Genomic DNA, 22,176 nt, shown 5'->3' with positions numbered 1-22,176 from the left:
GTATGTAGTGTCGTGTCGTAAATTCAGCACATTTCTAAAGCAATGATATTAGAATAAAACAAATGTTGATAAAATCAAATTAAATGTACTACAACCAAAAGTCAAAAGAACTAAAGCGTAGATTTGTCGTTTCTGTCCCATAACCGGAGGGGGAATCAGTAATGCATGATAATCCAGCAACACAATGACCTCAATCCTGTAAATCTGTCAATAGAATATTTGACGCTCCGGATTAGATGTCTGTTGTACCGATAGCCGAGGCCTAGTTCTTATTTACAACATCCCAAAGTCAAATATGAATTACTTATATAATGTTAGTTTGATTTCCTAGAGAGATTCACAGAATTTAATTTATGAGCTATAAAAGTCTCATATTCTTTTCACATTCAGTCAGTCCTTGATTCTCAACTGGTTTTCTTTAACCATTACCACATATATATATATATATATATATATATATATGCAATACATACAATTATTACAATAAAGGCTATAACAAAAACTTCTGTTAATGCAAAAACAACACCAGAGGTGTCATCTTTCAGTCTAACATTGTGCCAAATATTGTTTCATGCTACAGTTTGTCATCAAAAACTGTGCTTAGATGTACCTGTTATTTTGTATAGAAGTGTTGTTTTCGCCTCCCTTATAAAAATGAATAGCTTATTTATTTTTGTATGCCAACACTGAATAATTACATGCTTAGCTGAATTTTATTATTTGCTTAGTATTGTTTCTTCCCTGCCGTCCGCAACCTTATCAGAACAAACCTGCAACTCATTTTTGGGTCAGCACCAACCAATTGAAAACCACTGTGTTATAGTCAAACATTTTAATTTGTTTTGCTTTATGCTAGAATAAATTATGTTTGTAAAAAAAGGCCATTTCAAATAAATAGAAAACATCTTTCCAAAATGCCTCAAGAACCTGTAAGTAAAAGCAAGATGTTTGGCAGTGTAAAACACGCACACCTGGAAGAAAATGTTGGCTGTTTTAACTCAACTTTCTCCCCGCAAATCCACAATAGTTGAGCGGTGCAACATCAGATTAACTGGGCAGGTCCAAGCTATTTCTTCCCATGCGATGCTGGAACGCAATTTCAAGATTTGAGGCAGCGCTCGTTCGGAGAGAGATATCAGTTATATCAGCCCTATTTCGCAACGAGCCATTTCAAAGCTGGGGCTGGTGCTATCACAATATAAAGGAGAGGTATGCTCGCACCTGAGATTTCTTTCTTTTTACTCCAAGCTGTCACTGATCAGCTGAACCACAGCGCGGGTCACAGATGAGATAAGGCCTACGAGGCGGGAAACAATCAGAAGGCGTGGGCCACATTATAATCGGCTGTACCCGAGTGCTGTTAAAACGGATGAATACACACATTAATAAGAAGAAGCTTAGCAGCTACGCATCAGCGTTGAGTAGAATGTAATACATATGAGTGAATATGTCAGTAAAGGCATGCAAGTATAATATAGAAGTACACCATCAGACATTTATTTGATGAAATCATAAAGGCAAAACATTTTTAGTCAAAACTAAAAAGTGAAGTTTATATGAATTGCAGTTTAAACAATTAGTTGTAGGCCTACTTACAAGGAGAAACGTCATTAGATTAAAAATACATTTACTACATTTTATGTAATATTTTGGTTATACAATAAGGTTGTCTTTATTAATGCATTTACATAAACCAACAATTGTATTGCATAAAAGGGTTTGATCCAGTTCGTGATTGTGATTGGTCAGTGGTTTGATGTATTTTTTTCATGTTAAACAACACTGCACCCTTACACTTAGAAACATAATCTAAACATTCTGTGCTGTTCACAGTAGATCAGGGACAATTTTTTGTTCAGCGGAAGGAAGGTTTTTAGTCATTTTATATCATGAAAGTTGCAACGATACATCATTTTTTGGCTTTAATATTTGTGTTGTGTGGTAACCGTTTTGTAAAAGCAATAAGGGATTTAAGGCTAGTGCTTTATCATGAATAAATTACAAACAACAGCCCTTACCTGTGAGTCAACAAAATAATATTACGGGTATGTTAAAAATATAATTTGTTAATTAGATTAAAAATAAATAATTAATTATTAAAAACTAAAAAAAATTATACATTAATTTTAATTAGTTAATAATAAGTTTTAGTAATTTCTTTTAATTAAATAAACTTAAAAATATATATGTAAATGTTTTTTTTTTCTTTTTTGTGATATTTAAGCCACTGGGTTATTTTTCTACTAATGTTAACGAATAGAACCTTATTGTAAATGTTACCAATATTATAAAAAAACATATATAATTGCATATATAATTTATACTGCATATAAGTATATATAGTAGCATTACATAAATATGTTTATATGTGTGTTTTTTTAAATATTTGTAGTAATCTCTAATATCTTGAATATTCATACAAATATACAAAAGCAGGAAAGTAAAAAGGGTTACAGAAATATGTACATGTTAATTTTATACATACAATTCAGACACACATGCACATCCTGTTTCACACAAACACAGACATTCTCAACACAAACAGCGTTTCACACTTTTGACACTGGTTTAGCCACAGGCCACGGACCTTCTGGAAGAAACCCTCTGGACTCACTGGAGTCCACCATCGGAACAGACCCTTCCACTTGACTACATACGTTCACATGATTGGTTCTTTCAACCTGTCCGCTCAATCCAATACCAGTACCTTGGCTTACTCCAACCGGCTGGTTTGCCCAGCTGAAACTCTGAGCACTCTTCTTTAGAGCAGCCAGATGTTTGATGTCCAAAGTGGTGAAGGTTGTAAACTGGACCTGATTCCTCTTGCTTGTGGGAGAATGTAGAGGTTCACTGCGAACAGGTTTCGGAAGAAGAGTAGCCGATCTGAAAGCCGTAGGATCACGTCGTAGAGGAAGAGTGTTGGTTCTTCTTCCCAGAGTGGCGGTCCTCTCCTCAGCTACAGTAGCTGGTATGTCCCGTGACTGAATCATTTCTGTGCCTCTGGACCGCTCTGTGCTCTTCTGAATCTGAATGCTTCTTGGCATCTCCACAGCCGTCTGCATCTCCTGCTTACAGGTGGTTGCGATTGGCACCACTTTTCTTTGCTCTGTAGCCGTGCCCACTCGAACCCAATGATGCTTGTGCTCGGTAGGAGCCTGGCACTGAATGGGCGATTTCTTGCGTGATTTCACATTGTGGGTGGCACAGTTTAGCAGAACGGCTATGATGGCCAAGCACAAGACTCCTACTAGTGCATAGATGCAAACTTCTATGTCTGCGAACACATTGAACATCTGTATCAGATCACTCTCTACGAGTGGAGTTTCCTGCTTGGGTTTTTCAACTTGAAAGGGGAAGTCAGAGTTCTCAATTTGGTTTCTATAATCATTTGGACTTCTCGGGCCTACGGTTATGAGAGCTTTGTCTGCGACGGGATTGGTGATAGAAGTCGTCTCCACGCTGTTCAATGACTTAATTGTGGATACACCACCGCCAATCGCTTCTTGCAGTTTGAACATGGTTACAAGTTTGATCCCACTCGGGATGCTCTCATGGATACCAGCAGGCTGAAATGTGTTTGAAGGAGAGGTAAGAATCAGTTTGGATTCACTGTCATTTTCCTCACCGTCACTGGCACGGTCATTCTCCATTCCAGCGCTGGTCTCTTTCTTCCCAATCCCTGCAAGCTGCTCGTCCAGTGGGAATTTAACCGTTACTGTGCCTCCACCCACAGCTAACTTGCTCTTGCGTTTAGATTTCTGACAGGCCTCGCAGATGGCGAGCTCGGCTCTGAGCAGTTGGCCCTGTCCCTCAGCCTCTGCAACAACAACGTAGACCGAACCCGGCATATTCCGTACGGACACTACCCTTTGGTCCAGCGAAATGATGCTGAGGTAATATCCGCTGGGATCGTACAGATCGAGAGGAGTCCGGGAGCCATCGCTGAACTGTAGCCAGCAGCCAACTACAGGCCTCCTGTTACACAAAGTTATACAAATTACATTATACAGAACGAAAAAATATAACAGGCGCCATGTTGAATGCAGAAGCAGAGTGAAAATCCTGAATGCTCAGAATTCTCAGTTTAATGAAGCGGTAAAGGTACCTGTCACCTTGACAGCTAGGACTGTATCTCAAGGATACGGCCATGTTAAATTTTTATTAAGTAGCTTGGTGACGGGATGTTGTACATGATTTATCCAAATGCATCAATATTTATGTGTGGGTGTTTTGAAAACTCCATTAGTTAACCACCAGGAGGCAAAGTGTAGAGTATTTACCACTGCAGGCTTTGGCACAATAACCCAAAGCCTTTGGCTAACAAGGTATGACCAAATGGCACCACAGGTTGTCATAAATTCTAGGGTAAAATACATTATGCAAAGCCTGAGGAGTGGTGCTTCCAGAGCCCATGAAGAGACGATGAGGTCTCTGACCGAGTACAAATAGCCAGATATTGAACGGATCATGTCCTGCCAGTCAGTCCTGGCTTGTGCACTCGTAATAATAGAAAGGATTTATGAGCATCACTCCCTGTAAGTTGCGAAAAAGTACTTTCAAGTAAAAAAGAGACTGATTTGTTTGTTTTTAATAAGGAAATGCAATAAATCCAACTGATAAAAAAGAAGATATTTTGAGAAATGTCTCAATACAATGGAAGTCAATGGGGACCAAAGTTGTTCGGTTACCAACATCATTCAAAATATCTTCTTTATATCTTTCAGAAGCAAATTCACACAGGTTTGGAATGACATAAGGGTGTGTACATGATAAGGAATTTCGTCGACCTATCCCTTAAATGCTATCATAGCTACATGAATTACCTGTTTAAGGTTGTGCATGGTCTCCTGTGTGGTCGTCTTGGCAACGATGGCTCTGTTGCTTCCAGGGCTGAGCTGGAGGTTCAGCGAAAGGCCAGAGACCAGCTGCACTCCCAACTCTGTAATACTGACTTTATCATCCACTACCCGGATCATCCTCTCACCCAGAACCGAGTCTGACAGCGGGGACATCACCTAAACAAAAGCAACAAAAGCAGTTTTTAATCCACAAGCTGTATTGTCACTGATATTAACACACTGAGGTACTTTAAGGCATAATATAAATCACACAATTTATACGCCACCATTACCTGCAAGGTTGTGACGCCCGGAGCCCTCCCCGCCAGCACGTTTCCTGCTTGCAAGCGTGCCACGGTCATATCCCCCATTTTCAAAAAATATTGCACCAGCCCCGTCACATCCACCTGCCAATCAGAGCCAAGAAAGTACGCCGGAGATGGGCCGCTCGGATCTGGCGAATCCGCAGTGAAAACAGTAAGCACTCGAATCAAACTGTGCTGATATTGCAGCATGCAGCCTCTGCCTTTCCTCTCATCATCCTCCTCCGTGTCCCAGCTCACTCTAAGAAACATGGAGAGAGAAGATGAACAACTCTCTCTCACGCTCCTGTTCTCAATATATTTTGTTCTGCAGTGTGCTATTTGAGTAGGCTCAGCAATCCCATCTCTATCGTATAATGAAAGTCTGTGCAATGTCATGAGAAACTGCAGGGATATCTCTGTGGAACACTCTCTCGTCTTACACCAAAACATTCGAGCACTTTCAAAGTGGAATAAGGTCAAATGAGGTGGAACGTAAAATACAGAAACGTACTGAGCTGGTTGTAGGAATTAAAATTCACATGAAAGTTCAAGGCCAGGAAATTATTCACATGTTTTAACCCATTAGAGGCAAACACAAAAATCATGACATTATTATGAGTGAATATTTGTTAAATAGGTCAATAGCTTTCTGGCCAAAAGTCTTTCTCCTTATCCATTTCTGCGAAAATAAAACTGAGTATCTCAAGAAAAAATGCTAGATTGTAAGTTGTTGACAAGGGTAAAAATATATTTTATATGTGGTTTGTGTAGGTGCATAGGATGATCAGAGGGTGTAGTGTTGACAGGTTTTGGAATTATTTTTAGACTACATTGAACACATTGGATGAGCTAATGATGCTGTATATCTGTAATTTAACCTATAACACCTATACAGAATTCATTTCTGTGTCTTTGGTGTGTTATAAGTTGCCATGCATGTATTAGGGGCTGTATCCAACCAGCCGCTGAAAACGCCCACTGCAGGCGCAGCGTTCTGCCCCAAAACAAGCATTTTTCAACTCTGGGCCCTCAGTGGAGCACTGGAGTTGAGCGTTAAAAAAATATATGGTAAGAGGCGTTACATTTCCGTCACACGCTTGCAGTATTTGACCAATCATTACACACTACTTAACAGGCCAATCATAGCACACCATTCTTTTCAGAGCGGTGAGCTTTGTAAAAAATCTGCGCTTTTCAGAGAGGCGGGGTAAAGAGGAGATACCAACATGCACGGTATGTGCAAAATACATAGTTGTTGAACATTTAATCGTGTATACATGTTGCATTACATCTAAAATAAACCATAATATTTGATTTAGCAATGTCATATGACCCCTTTAACATGAATGCTGGTCACTGACCTTTTGTTTCCGTTGACAGGAACCCTCCAGCCTTTGATCTGACTGAGCTCTGGATCAGACATCTCAATCAGCAGTGGGCGTCGAGGCATCCACACGCTCATCTCCAGCTGAGCACTCAGGTAACTGTAGGTAAAGTTCACCATGATCTTCACCTTCCCATGAGTCTCTTTACCGTTGACGTACACAGAATCACATCTCTCAGACACCTGTGTAAGGAACGACCATTGTAGGATAACTTATCATGGAAAATTGCACAGTGAAAGCATATGGTGACATAGTGGAAATGGTAAAAACTTGCTTATAACTAATATTTTATTGACATTTTTTAGGCAAATAACAAACAAGTCTTTACAAACAAGTCTTTATTCACATATAACTAGAAAACATAATATTTTGTATTGTCTCTGTTTGGCCTCTGTTGTTATTGACTGTAATTGGGCATCTAAATAAAAATGATTTAAAAAGTGCTTACTATTCTTGTCTGCCTAGTAATACAGTAAAATTCATGAATAACAACAATAACTATTTTTTAGCATTAGAAGAACTGCTGTGACTAAAGACTTTCCACATACTGGTGGATTAACCATTACAGAAACCATAACAAAAATGATTTTAGTAATCAGAAATACGTTTAGTTTAAGGCAGCTGTGCCACAAGCACTCTGTACATTTACACTTTCTGGTAATGTACACTTATTATTACAGCCACTGCTTCCTCTCAACTCTCATGCTCAGTAATGGTTGACCTCTGAAGATAGGTCTGTACTTATTAAAATCTTTCCAAGAAACAGAAAGAAGAGGAAAAACATCTGCCTTACTCTTGTTCAAGCTCATTTATTCATGAGGAGAGTGTTAGTGTGTGTGTGTGTGTGTGTGTGTGCGAGAGAGAGAAGAGAGAGAGAGAGAGAGAGATGTGACGTTGATGTGTTTGTCTGTCTCTAAAGAATTGTATGTGCAGAATAATCTCACATGATTATCTGACTATCCACCATTAGATAAATTAGTAAATTACTCCATTGCTAAAATGATAAACAGGCAAAGAGAAGTGTTCCAGGTACAAGATATGGTTTCGGGTCAAAAATATCGGTTCAGCGTCGGAAGTGGTTCTCAACTCCTAGTAACCATCCATCTTTTTGCTTGGATACCAAAATAAATAAGCATTTGAAGGGAGGAGAAAACGTTTTATGCATATTTTGTTATTGATCTCAAACATTGCACAGAACATTAAAGGGCCAATGCGTATTTTTTTGGAGTATCTATTGACAGAAATGCAATTTACATTAGATTTACATTTACATTTAGGCATTTGGCAGACGCTTTTATCCAAAGCGACTTGCATTGCTTTATCCTATACATTTTACATAGGTATTTGCAATCCCCTGGGATCGAATCCACAACTTTGCGTTGTTATCGCAATGCTCTTACCACTGAGCTACAGGAAATTTAATAAACATAACTATGTCTTCAGAGGTGTATAAAGACCTTACACAATGAAGCGTTATGTTTTATTACCTTGAGCTATTTCTATCTCCATACACTGCAGCTCCCCTTGCAGGGAAATCACCATGTTATTTCTACAGTAGCCCTAAATGGACAAACTGCTACATCCCCTTCAGCAAAGAATTGAAAACATGACAACATCTTAGTCCTGTGTCAGCCTATGTAGTAAATCGAAAGAGAGGGGTGGAGTGAGCCGTTGGTTGCAATTCGCAATGTCACCACTAGATGCCGCTTAAGTTCTACATTGGAGTTCTAAATACAGGTTAACTATGGATGAATGTTTTGTGTCAGTCGCAATATGTTGTGAATTTAATTATTGACTGCGTAGCTTATTATGAATAAAAAAAAATAAAGATGACAGAAAAAATATTAATAGCAACACATTTCAATAGTGAATTCAAATAATTTTAAATACTAAATTAAATCCTTAAATATAGCGTCCTAAAGTAAACCTTCTGAGGACCACTGGGTGATCACTGTCTCTCTCCCATCACACGGATGTCATGGTCACCCGTGGTGCCTTTCCTGACCGTCTGTCTGTTTTTAACAGAGATGTCGTTCAGAGGCAGAGAAAGACTTCTAATAAGACGAGAACGGAGTGTGAGATTGCCAAGGCTGGCAGAACCGGCGTGACCTTGACATACATTACCTTCAGCACATCCTGGTCTGAAGACCTGCAACGAGAAGAGTTGGTGATATCTGTGATTGAGCCATCAGCCTCCACTCCCAAAACCTTCACAGGCACAGAGACCCTCTTTCCAGTCAGCACGGCCGTATTAAGGAGCTCCGTATCCTGCGTGAGGAGATCGATCACTGAGATACAGCATGTACACACTCAGGTCAACATGTAACGTCAATCCTATTTACTTTAGATATTGCATGTTTAATGATTCACTGGTGCAAGCTTTTCAAGAACCCTCACTAACAACTAAAATCAAGGATTCCTATCATATAATAAGCTCTTAAAATGGACGTCACTGTTCCGCCGTCAAAGCTTATACAAGGCCAAAATGTCCCGGCAACAACAGCGGACGAGACGAGCTCCGCATCTGTCAAACTCGTTTGGACTTTAATACTGTTTAATGATTATCTTACAACGTGCCGCGCTGCTGACTGTACGTTTGGATGATTAGGTTTGAGTGTAGATTTAACTTCGAGACCCAACAGATGCCAGTGAACATCCTCTGTGCGCAACACAACAGATGCTGACAGTGATTTGAAAAGTTACATACAGAATTCCAGGACCGGGTCAGGCTGTGAAACAGTCCATCTCTGTAAATGAGATCAGCTGGATATATAATGGGGGCTTAATGTGAATTGTCACAACCTTTTTTATTTGCCTCAGACACTAAAGTGCTATAAAAGCTATAAAGTGGAATATATTTGAATGACTGATGGGATGGCTTTATTTAAAAAAAGAAAAGAGAGTCAAAACTATTTACAGGACACTGAAGTTCCATGAGGTTTTGTAATGCCTACGAGAAAACTATACAAACCTCACAAAACTTAAAAACAAAAGGTCTTCAATAGTGTTTTTGAATCAATTTTGAATCTGTCCAAAAATAACAGCATGTTGGTATTGTGTTTGTTATCACAACTCAAAAACAAATATGAACAAATAGCTAACCGTGATCAAAGGTGCTATGCCCACATAGTCTCTCTGGATAGTGTAGATCCTCATGGTCCCTTCATCCCGGATCATGTTTCCAGGCAACTCCAGTCGCCACGTGACCATCTGGCTCTCTAACTGGTCACTCTGCTCCTCCGACTCAAAGTCCAGCTGCAGGACCTCTAGAAGACCTCTTTAAATCAAACATCTGGAGTCACATCTCAATCTACGTAACAATTGAAACGAGTCTGACTCCACGACAAACCTTGTCATCAGAGAGGTATACCGAGTCAAAGAGGACAGCGTGAAATCATTCATCGGCAGAGATTAAGTTTCTATTCTACTTTAGTAGCATTAAAGCACTCTGCATTCAGATGAGCATCTCAGTAAATTCATGCAGGAGCACGGACGCTCCATAATTCAGATCGCATTTTGCCTTTCTGCTGCAATTTGAATCAATTGAGTGCTCTTACATTACTAACAAAAAATCAAACGCTTTTCCAATTCCTATTGGCTCTTGTTTTTCTATGTGGCACTCACGAAAATGGCAGTTTTAGAAAGCGTGGATTATGTATTGGTTTAAGATGTGCTCAGTGGGTCAAGGTGGGCACATCTGTTGGGATTTGATAGTCCCTAAAGCGTCTCATAATGCATTGTCTGAAATGAAGGAAGCATAATGTAAATGCACTATGGGTCAAGAGCTGATCCTGTTCACGTCATCACTGTGCTGTAAAACATTTCTCAACGCACTGAATTTTTCTCTGTTAGCTCTTCAAGGGTTAATGTAGTGGCTAAGACTAGAGATCTCTGCTCTAATCTTGCTCCACACGTGACGGTCTTTTAAGCTGGTCTAACATGCTGATGCACTGGGGATGATTACAGATAAATGGGTCATCGCTGTGACGTGTGAAGAACAAACACCTATGAAGGAGAGACAACTTTTTTTAGGCAGATGGTTGTGCTTTCCTAGCTCAGGAAATCTGAGTTCTCAGTTTAATTCAGATGTTTTTCTCACAATTCTTAGAAGAAATTAAAGTTATTTTTGTTTACAAATTTTTTTTAACTTGAAACGTTTCTGTCCATTGAAATAAAATAAAATATTGACCGAAAAAATATTGGGAAAAGCTTAACTAAATATTTTTTTAATGTTGCCTCAAAAATAAATTGAAATACGAATAAAGCACTAAAATTATAATAATATACAAAAACTAAAATAAAACTAAAATATAAGTAATTAATATTATATAGCAACATAAAAAATAAACAAATAAATTATAAAATGACAAAAGCCTATACAACTATATACAATTTATACAAAGCCTAAAATTAGCATAAAAACCTAAAAATTAAAGCTAATTCTGAACATGAATAAAACTCAAAAACTAAAATCAAAACTATAATAACTACTATGCGAGTAAATGGGGGGCAAAATCTGTCTGGTCACAAGCATTCTTCCAAATATCTTTCTCTGTGTTCATCAAAACAAAGTAATTTATACAGATTTGGAACAACTCGAATGTGAATAAATGATGACATCATTTTTGGGTGAAGAATCCCTTTATGCAAAAGTTTCCTTTTTTTTGTGCAACCACTCACTCATAATCAGACATAATTTGTCCCAATGGACAACATGATAATACTCCTATCTAGTAAACTATGGGTCATTCACCATGCAGGACGTACTGTAATAAATAGTCGAAAAAGTACAGTAGGTACTGTGCTTTCAAAGTGAAGGGGGCAGGACTCTTCAGATTCTAAAGTGCATTTGATTGGACAAGACCTTTGACGAGAGGTGTAGGAAGATTTTTTGAGTGCGCGTGTGAGTTTTGGACGTTTATATCTTCTAAATGCAAATTTGGTCGACTCTTAAGAGCTAACTATTTTTAATAAAAGAAAAAAAAACGTTCATTTTGATTTGAGTTAGCCTTTAAGATGGCAATTTGATAAATGGTCAAGCTTACTCAAAACTCAGTCTTATTGCTTCAGAAACAAATAAAAGACAATGAAGTGTCAGTACATTTACAAGATACTTACTGTAGCACGTTTACACAAAGCATATAGAATTTACAATAAAACAAACAGATTTTTTCCCATTACAGAAATAAACTAAGAAGATGAGCCATAATCTGCATTGGTAATGACAGCCCATCGCCATAGGCAGCAAACAAGAGCCAATGAGACCAATAGAAATGTGACACCCAGATGGAAGATCTTATTAACAAGATGCTTGCGGTTTTTGAGGCGTATTTGAATGAGATCCAAAAACACTCAAAACTCTTTATTTGAAAAGCAAGCGGATCTCCGAGACGCAGAGGGGTAATATGAACTCATTCTTCCCTACTCAATATGAGCTCATTCTTCTTAATAACAGCGGAGGAGATGTGAGGTTACCAGCCAGGGAAGTGATGGAATATCACATTTTTATGAAGTTATTTCCACTTGCTTCTGTATGGATACCCGCCTTATGAAATAGATTTGCGCCATTAATCATGAAATCACCCAGCTCATAGAGTAGAGAGAGTTATTCCTGTATTTAATAAGTGACTGGTGATTGTGCAGGGTAAATACGGTTAACCTGGACCTTTTTAACCAGAAAAAGATGGTCTTTAACTTTAATTCAAAAAACCATTCTGCAAAGGGGAAACAGGTTGTCTGAACATCTGTTTGTGCCTGAACAATGAGGGAAGAGAAATTAGAAGGTTGTTTTTTTCTGTGAAAAAATAATTTTGCAATCTGTCACTTAATTCTCACAGTTTCAGAGGAACAGACCACAGCTGGCAATGTGCAAGGGCACAGAAAGCTTTTTAACGATGAAACACTTTTTAAATGTGAGCCACCAAAAGACTTTCTAAGAACGATGTGGGTTGAGGACTTGCCTTTTGCTAGTTAATGTGCTTTTCTTCTGGCAGGTCACAGAAATGGTTTGGGCATCACTTCCTCTCCCGGGTTCCAGAGTGATGTCCCATAGGTTGGCGTCACTGGGTCTAGCTCGGCTGAATGATATACCTTTTCTTGCCGTGGCTCTATGAAAGAAACACACACGCAACATCAATGAAAAGTCAACAGTCCATTCATTGAGTTGCTACAGTCATACAGTCCTACAATAAATCTACTGTATTATACCCAAAATCATGAGATCCAATCTGATTGGCTGGTTTGAGGGATTGGATGAGTGCAACATTTCTAGATAATGTATGGGGCTGATACAAAGAGCACGTTTGAGGAAGACTTAATCTCTGGATTCGCTCGATTATGTGCCATCAAATCTTTATAAGAAGATGCATACTGGATCAGACTGGCTATATGTGAAAGTAGACTAATCACAGACTAAAGTGCATGTAAAATGGAAGCACAAAGCAGTGCCTGCAGCTGCCTCAAGGCAATATTAAAAGAAAAAAACATACCACGCATTAAATATGTTGGAAAACAAAGCTGATTGTTTGCTTGTGAGCAGGTGTGTAATAGACGTAACCAGTTCGTTTGAGGTGGAAAAGGTTAACATTTTCTCTAACAGACAGGATATCGACTACAGTACAGGGTCAAGAAATACCAATACTAACAATAACCGTGACATTTGGGGCCATGATTATTGATATCGTAATAATATTAGACATATGATATTAATGTATATAATTCAGTGCCAGTATCTAGTTGACAATATGACATAGGTGGTGGTATAACCCCCGTTTAATATTTTGCCACAATGGTTACAAACATTCTCTCTGCCTTCCTACACTCGTATGTTGAGAAAATTGGCCAACAATAAGAAAGAAAAAGAATGTAATTAAATATGAAATAAAGAGAAAATTTTGAAATTGCGATATAGTAAAATCTGAACATATGGTGAATATGTATCACTAATTAAGGTCATGTGACTGAAATGTAGCATTTAATAACGTTCATTTTGGTACTTTTCAAACACAAATAGTGCGTGGGACTTAATTTTTTTATCTATATATACAGTATATATATACAAAATAATTTTTTGTTTCAGTAAAGGTTAATCCACCCTTTTGTCACTCTTAAATCCTTAGTCACAGTAGCATTTTTAATGCTAAGTTACTGTTGTACAAGAAACCACATCATTTTAATAATAAAGCATTGTATTTTATTACTTGCAGTCCTTAGTTGTAAAATATGTTTTATGAATTTTATGCTTTGATAAATGGGTGATTTCTGAGAGTTGAATGTGCCAGCTCAAATTTGGGTACAAAAATGTGAATGTGAAATGTGTTTTAGTTTGATATTTGCTTAATAAATGACAATATTTCTTTAAAAAATAGTTTTGACAGATTTGTAAATTATTTGTGTTTTCTCTTTATTATGAGAGGTGGTCTAATAAATTAGTTAAGCACTTATATATATAAAGAAGTTCACTCAATTCACAGTTTCACTTGCCGATTTGAAACCTTGACTTAGTCTCCGTAGACAGTCTACTGTGCTATTGCTCATTTAACAATGTTGTGTTTATCAAGGGGGATGAGCAAGATAGAAGCTCAGGAGAAATCATTCGGCTACCATTCACAACAACATGTCCACCATTCACTCCTTACACCGAGCCAAATGCTTCTTTTCTTCTCTTTATTCTGTCTCTTGGGTTTATCCACCAGCCAGTTCGTCTGTCCCTCCTCTTCCCCGATGGGACTTAGAGAGCATGGAATCTTGACACGTGAGCATCTCCCAGAAGTCTCTGGAACTCCGGCCAGAGACAAAGCGGGTCACAGCGGAGAAAGCAGAATGAGCACGACTGACAGCATCGTGACACACCGCATTATCCTCTCTCGCACTATCATCTGTCTTTCTTTCTCTCTATTTCACACCACACACTTCAATTCTGCCTCAAAAACAACAGATTTTCATGCTGCCGATCTCAAATGTGATTCATTATCAGCATGCATGTTGAGCCGCTGTGCAGGAAAAAGACAAATACAGATGTGCATTTAATGATTATTTCCCAGAATGCTTTGGGCGAGGTAAACACACATGTGCCTCTTTATTTGGTACTAACGGATTAGTTCAAGCAAAAATGCAAAATCTGTCATCATTTACTCACCCTCAAGCTGTTTCTAAACCCATAAGGTACTTTTTCCTATGATACACAGAAGACGAAAGCTTTCAAGCTTGAAGAAGGATGCCCCATAAAATTTACAAAAGTAATAGTCTATAAACTCATGCACTTATATATTCAAAGATTTCTGTAAAAATAGCATGTGAATGCAATTAAGATTTTTTTTTATATAAATTTGTTGATTTTTTATTTTTTTATCTCATCGACCCAACCTGAGCTTCTTAATGTTGAATCATTGTAACTAATAAACAAATCAGTGACACTCACTGTAAATTGTATCCTGTTTCTCATGCAAATCTATCAATTCAGAACACTATAAATAAAGTGGACTGCTTTGTTGTATGGACTATGTTCCATATTGCTTTTTGAAGCTCCAGTCTCTATTCATTGTAATTGCCACCATTAAAGTAAAGCAACCATTTTCTCCTTTTGTGTTCTACAAGAGAAAGACATAGACATAGGCATAAGGCATAGAACCACATAAAGATGACTTAATACTCCGTTTTCACGAATCAGCCTGGATATATGTTATCCATTTATTGTTGCATGTGGATCTCTGGGATGGTGCTTGCCTATCAACCCCAGTGACTCAAGTGAAAGAGTCGATCACACTCTAATCTTGACCCACTTTACATTATCATCCTCTTCAGGGCAGACATGCAATTTTGCAAGACAAGCTACGCCCTTGGTAGAATAATGCCATGTTTTAATTTCAAGAAAACAGAGAAACAATGAAAGCAGAGAGTAAAATAATGAAATAAAAGACAATTGTAATGAGAAAAAACAGACACAACAAGAAAGACTGAGAGAGAGAGGAATGGAGAGAGTCTGTGAGGTTGTGCTGTATTGGTCTGCTAGTGGAGGAAACACTGTATGCATGAGTGGCAAAAGAATTCAGCCAAATCTATAATGAGAATCTTGATGGAATAAATCTCTGACTTAAAATCAAAGATGGAAGAATATTGATGTGAGGCAGTATGGTTCTGCCTGCGAGATGAAATATGAAACAGAATAGAATGTCAGAATACCTTTGAAACCATTTAAAACTATATAAATCTATTTTAATCATCTATTAGGAATGATATAACGTAACATTTTTAGAAGTAACCTTATGAGTTTTACCAGAATAGAATGGAGTTTAGTTTTTGGTAACACTTTCCATTAAGGTTCCCTTTATGAAGCGTTTATAAATGTGTTCATTAGTGAATAATAAGTTATTAACAAATGCATTATAAAGCAGTTTTAACTGCATGAATAAAAGGGGGATTCTAACGAAACACCTGCCAAATAGTGAGAAGGTATAAGAAAAACAACATAACACCCTAGAGTGTCCAGACTGACAGCCTATATGGCAAATAACATCAAGATAATAATGAACCTGCTTTCGACTCAAATAAATAATGAATAAATACATTTATAAAGCATTTATAACATGTGAGTTAAAATGGCAGGTATTTCGTTAGAATCCCTCTTTTTATTCATGCAGTTATAACTGCTTCATAATGCATTTGTAAATTACTTATTTATCATAAATGAACACATTTATATACCTTAAAAGTAAAGTGTTACCAAGATTTTTATCAGTTTTGGTGCAGCAAATGCAAAAGGGCATTATATGCGGTGTAAATGAAAGCATGCCTAAAATTACAGTATCTTTACAATTGAATTATTTTTCCTTTATGTAGAACAGATATCGATTTGCTGAAAAGCAGGGTTTTTAAAACGTTAGCCAGTTCAGACCCCGTAGGGGCAAAATCATTTACTTCAAAAAATCTTCCATTGTCACTTGTGAATTAAAAATGTTGACCTGTGACCTTCTCCCTCATATTTTTATTCAATTTAATTCAGATTTGGCATTTTATTACAATCCCACAAACCCTCTACATGAACATCCAGAGTTTTCCTTCCCTCCTGCTGTAAAGCACAAGGCACTTCATAACCACCTGTAATGTTTAGGAGATGTGTGAGCTACTGTATGTCCTCCAGGCAGACTTCAGATGAAATACCTGAGACAGAGTAAAAGAGAGCAAATCTCTGAAGGGTTTACGCCTTCACTAATTTTCAATCAGCGTGCGGATTATCCATCATAACCTCAGGGGTCTGAACTCAATCTTGGAGGGAGTTGTGAAGTAGGGCAGAGATTTTACCCGGGATAAAATCAATCTCTTTGGGATACCAGCCTTCGTTTCACTTGCCGCCAACACCTAAAGTGAATGTCCATTTGATCCAGGGCCGGGGGTAAAGTAAACCCCATCAGAGCTGAATGAAGTGCCGGATGGACATGGGGGGGCTCAGCTGGTATAGTGGGGCGCAGTGCATGCTCAGATGTATATCTCAGTATCTGGGATCCGAAACAGCGGTGCTCCACTTTTCCAAAATCAATACACACACAAATCCAAGTCTCAAATCAGTCTAACTGTATTTTCAAAATGGGACTAAACCCTTTCATGAGAGATCTAGGAAAATACACAATATCCCCCTTCCAAATAATCTTAATTTAACAATATTCTGGGATTATGGCATTATGGGTCACAATATGGGTCAGTAAACAGTGCACATCATCAGTTCTTTTGGAAAGCTTTTTCAAGTGCCTTCGAAATGCAAACAAACTTTGATAAATAACAACTTTGTCTGCACAAAAAGAACAGTACCTTTAGTCAAACATGCTAATAAAACCAATTTTACTCAGTTAGGAGTTCTGCCCCCGTTGTTGTGGGATGAGACTTATAAAAACAGATTGCTCTGTGTGTTTTTGCACGATAGAGCTCTCTGTGTAATATGTTCATTTCTGCCTTAAGGACTCGAGCAGTTATTAGGTATTTGTTTTCTTGCTCCATTAAGTTGATGCATTATTTATGGGGAGGGAAGCCACGCAAACAACAAAATGTTAAGAAATGAATGCTGCCAAATAATTTTCCCATTATTTTTCTATTTATGGAAGAGTGCTTTTGAAACTCCTCCTGTGAATTGAGCCGGTGCATGGTTATTACATTTGGGTAATCTGTACACCGAGTGGGACCGTTACGTTCTCTCGGCTATAAAGTGGCGCGACAAGTGTCACATAGTTGGTTAAATTTCCACTAAGCTTCTTGAGCATTTGACACATTTCTTGGCATCATGACACAGTTCTATTCCAAATGGGCGTTGTTATCTCAATTCCCAATATTCCTATTACGCTTCATCTTATTTTGGCTTGACCCAAAGTCTCTTCCAGGAAAACAGTTGGCATTTGTTTTGCCTTCTGACAAAACCGTATAATCCTGAACAGAGTAAATCCTATTTTTCAACATTGCATTATGCGTATGATTATTTTTGCAGGCTTTTACAATGCAGCATGTGAATGCAATGTAACTTATTCAAAATGCAAGCGCTCTTATTTAACCAACAGGCAAATAAAAGATCATTGTAAGAAATCCTACCTGAGTATGAAATGTTCAACCGGTGATGTACCTGACAGGAACACGTAGAAGGTGGCGGTGTCTGTGGTCTTTAATGGCTTTGAGGAGGTCTGGATAATGACGGCGCCCCCGAGGCGCAAACGCATAAATGTGGGGTTTCCAGGAGGGGAACGCAGGAGGTTCACAATTCCAATTCTCTTCATGGTGGATCCCGAGAAATGGCGACCTGGTTCGCCCTGCTGTGGAACCCGCCTCTGCTTACTCTCTTGAGGGACACACTGACCATTAGGACTGAGTCTGGATAGGTAATAAATCTCAGCAACATTGCCTCTCTGATCGCTTCTGTGCTCCCAGTTAGATCGACCACCTCCAGGGCTGAACCACGCTGGCTCAGGTTTTAGATGCACCAAGCAGAAACCGCCATCAGCAGGAATCGAGCAGCTGCCCGTGACTTCCCTGGTTTCCCAAAAGGCATATGCCGTAATGCAAATATGTCCTCCTTCACCCGGCATGTTCTGCATAGGCCCAAATTCTGTCACATCACCCCTGTTGCCAGTTGCATAAAAAAGCAGGTATATCACGGGTGTAGATGATCGAATCTGACGAGCAAGTATAAACGGTCGGATCCTGGGGCCGGTGTAGATCATATGGGGTAGTATAGACTGTTCCAAAGACATGGGACCGTAGCTGACATTTATGGCTGGCTGGCCACTCAGTCCGGTGAGGATGAAAGGTTGCCTTTGGACCTTCAGGCTGGAGTTGTCAATTCTGTCCTGACTGGTTTCTCTGAGGAGGAGGTGGCCTGCATTGATGATCTGATAGTTCACAGTTGGAAGAACAGAGAGAGGAGACCTCGGGTCTTCTGACAACTCCACAACCTTCATTCCTTAACACAATGGATGGAATATAATTACCACTGTGCAACAGATATTAAATATTGCAATTTTATGGTTGGTAGGTAACTTTAAAAAGACATGCGATATAATTCATCGTTTAAATACAATTGAGAGAATGTACACATTGTGGTTGACCCTTTGAGATTAATGTGAATTATAAACAGATGAAAATAACATCCTTCAGTCAAAAGCTCCATAAAACCAAAGGTTACTTTCACAGAACATTTAGCTTAGTAAATATGCGATCAAAATGGTTTTATGGTATTCTCAACAGCTATACTTCACTGCCCATGCTATTACTATAGAGCAGACGTGCATTTCCGAGAAGTCATTTGCTATGCAGCGTTCCCTTCTTATTCACAGCCCGAGCAAAAAATAATGATTGGTCTAAAGCTGTCAGCCCAAACACATCATTCCGTCGCTGTTTGGACCTCTTGCCGATGTGCTAGACTATAATCTTTTCAAAAAACATTTCCATAGATGTCAAGCCACAAAACCGTGCACTCCTATAGCAAAAAACATGACATTCTGGATGATTTTGTATAAAGCAACACAGAAGGAGGCAAAAATAGTCAACATCGCTCTGATCAGGTGTTCAGTGTCTGGACAAGCAGCTTGTCAAATCACTCGTTTGGGAGAGATGCTTAACCTTTCCCTTCTGACAGGCAGCAGGGGCTGTACACTGCCTTCTGATTGCTAAAGTGCAGCATTGAAAGCTGAAGGTTGATCCTGACATGCTGAGCGTTTCTGAGGGAGTTTGTCAAAAGCGGGTTCTAGTGACTTGCTGATACACGCATGATGTGATTGCTATTCCTAATAAAAATCTTTATAGCGAAGCAAAAACAAATCACAGCCGTTTGAGAGAAATTATGTTTGTTTGCATTCACTCGTGCAACCTGCACCAATATGCAAATAAAAAGAGCAAAGTTAAGACAGTGCAAACACAAGAACCCTTTAAAGCAAACCATTTAAAAATCCTGCCTATATTTAATTTGCATTGTACTGCATTATGTTTATACCACTTCATAATGGACCAGTGCTTAAAAACACGATTCCATTGTACATCAAGTTTAATGGATGATAAAATAAAACTTGTTAAATATGAAACTAGTTACTGACAAATTCATTTTGTTTTATTATTTTAGTTTATGGCAGCACATTCACGTTCCCCAGATTTACTGTTACTCAGATTACCACTGTCTATCAACCCTAATGACAATTAATTCTTGTGATGAATTGTCCTGACATTATATTGACTTTAAAGACAGTGTAGCAGGCAAAAAACAATATATGAATCTCAGTTTAGAGTTCCAATGTGTTAAAGTAGGTTAATGGATAAGCCCGAGGGGAAAAATGGACTGGTGTCATTCCAGTGTCTAAGAACATTAGGCCAAACGTGACTGAGTTTACTCGGCTCAATGCAGGACTGCACTTGTGGATTTATGGCTGGTCCATTGTGTGCAATTCCTTATTGGTCTCTTTTGGCACTATGAAACCCTGTGTTCTCAAATTAGGAGATTTAAATGTCTCTCCTCCTGTTACAAGAGTAAAAGTAATAAAATCTTATCTTTAATAAACCATTGAAACTTAGCCTATAACTATTAGTATATTTACATTAAACTTAAATAAATTGTTCATTCACAGGCATATTGTAATTAAATATATAGTTGACTTTAATAACCAACACTGCAACGTAATATTACCATCTCACCTGCTGTTCTAAATGCACTTAAAAATAAAGTTGCATTTTTATTTTTTAATAAAAAGGAAACTCACTGCTTTGAAAGTTATATATACTAGAAAACAACGTTCACAGCAAAAAGGAAATGATTAATGTGAGAGGAGGGTCTTACCTTCTGCATTAGGCAGACACAACGCTATAAACATCAGCAGCATTGTGCTCATCTGTACAACTTTTCGGGAAATTGGAGTTTAACGGAGTTTATTCCTCTGATACATTGCCAAGAAATCGAAAAAAGTTTTCAAAAAATCCAAAGCAAGAAAAGTAAAAATACACTCTTTTGGACATCTATGACAGGAAAAAAAAGAAACCAGATTGAATGGTGCAAGTCTTGTTCCGTCGGAAACGTGAAATTGTGCGCATCTCAGATCAAGCGCACAAACGCTTGGATTGCACGCGCGTAATCCTCTGCACATTAAATACATTCAGTGTTGTGCTTAAACTCACCCTGCTCCCTGCTTCACGTGGACGGATTAACAGCAATATTATTGACTTGTCTGTGCGAACCATCAGCTTCTCATAGGAAACAGTAGTATGACCCTTTTTAACCAAAGCACAGATTTTAAAACGCATGCTTGCTCTTAGAATTCAACCAGTCAATAAAGATGATAAACGAAAAAGTGCGTGAATATGTAGGCCTAAGTAATATGAAAACTAGCGAAGTTAAATTCGCTGTAAGGATTGTAGAAATAATTACAGCATTCAAACTTTAAAAACGGAAGTAATATTTTATTAACTATACTTTTGTTGTGGTTGGTTAGATAGTCGTTCAAGAAGAACAACTTGATACAAGTAACCCACCAATACTTAAACTTCACTGTGATATACAGAAGCAGCTCTAAAGCGTCCCCTGTTGACGGCCAAACAATCTTAATGACAAATGAAACACATAAAGGTAAATTCGTAATAATAAGATTTGCTAATTAATAACAGTTTGAAATGTTCATTAAAAAACAGAAAAAATACAGTGCAAATGTGCCTTATGTTGTGTTTGTAAATATTATTCATCCCAAACAAAACTCATGACATGCTCGGTTATTCCCATTCCCGAAACAATATACTGCTTTACCCTTTACATTCAAAGTCATTGTGAATGATTTCACTTTGTGATTTCTAGCTACAGAACAACTTAATAAATAGCATCATCAATCTTCTGTCAGTCAGAATACACAGTGTGACCTGTACCTTTGCCATCTATAGTGCTTGCTGACGTGTTTCTGACGAAGCATGGTTTTATGTTCTGATAAGTGGCACAAAGTTCTCTACAAGGACAAACAGCACCAATCTTTAATACACAGACTAAATCAAATGGCTGTACATTGCAAATACTGTTTGAAGTTAAAGAAACAGTGTTAAAGAAACAGTCCACCAAAAAATGAAAAAAATCTGTCTTCATTTACTCACCATCTGTATAAATTTCTTTGTTCTGATGATATTTGGAAGAATGCTTGTAACCAAACA

General features: G+C 38.1%; 1 protein-coding gene across 1 annotated transcript; it reads right to left on the bottom strand.

Moving 5' to 3' along the window:
• Nucleotides 1-1,584: 1,584 nt before the first annotated feature.
• On the bottom strand, nt 1,585-18,962 carry si:dkey-1d7.3 (transmembrane protein 132D). Its single transcript, XM_056731720.1, has 9 exons — nt 18,100-18,962; nt 12,489-12,635; nt 9,631-9,805; nt 8,653-8,796; nt 6,505-6,710; nt 5,132-5,402; nt 4,824-5,015; nt 4,343-4,431; nt 1,585-3,975 (listed from the first exon to the last, which is right to left on the bottom strand). The coding sequence occupies exons 1-9, from the start codon at nt 18,960-18,962 to the stop codon at nt 2,550-2,552; spliced, it is 3,513 nt and encodes a 1,170-aa protein (XP_056587698.1). The 3' UTR covers nt 1,585-2,549.
• Between the last annotated feature and the right edge of the window lie 3,214 nt (nt 18,963-22,176).

This window comes from Triplophysa dalaica, chromosome 19, assembly GCF_015846415.1.
Source record: "Triplophysa dalaica isolate WHDGS20190420 chromosome 19, ASM1584641v1, whole genome shotgun sequence".
In the NCBI taxonomy this organism is placed as follows: domain Eukaryota; kingdom Metazoa; phylum Chordata; class Actinopteri; order Cypriniformes; family Nemacheilidae; genus Triplophysa; species Triplophysa dalaica.
This window is presented reverse-complemented; position numbering and strand designations above follow the sequence as displayed.

Excerpts from the sequence above, each read along its gene's own strand:
- si:dkey-1d7.3 (XM_056731720.1), bottom strand. The coding sequence starts at position 18,962 with ATGAAGGTTGTGGAGTTGTCAGAAGACCCGAGGTCTCCTCTCTCTGTT. Across the intron at positions 5,016-5,131 it reads CGGGCGTCACAACCTTGCAG|GTGATGTCCCCGCTGTCAGA; the intron begins GTAATGGTGGCG and ends GCTTTTGTTTAG. Across the intron at positions 3,976-4,342 it reads AGAATTTATGACAACCTGTG|GAGGCCTGTAGTTGGCTGCT; the intron begins GTGCCATTTGGT and ends TTTGTGTAACAG.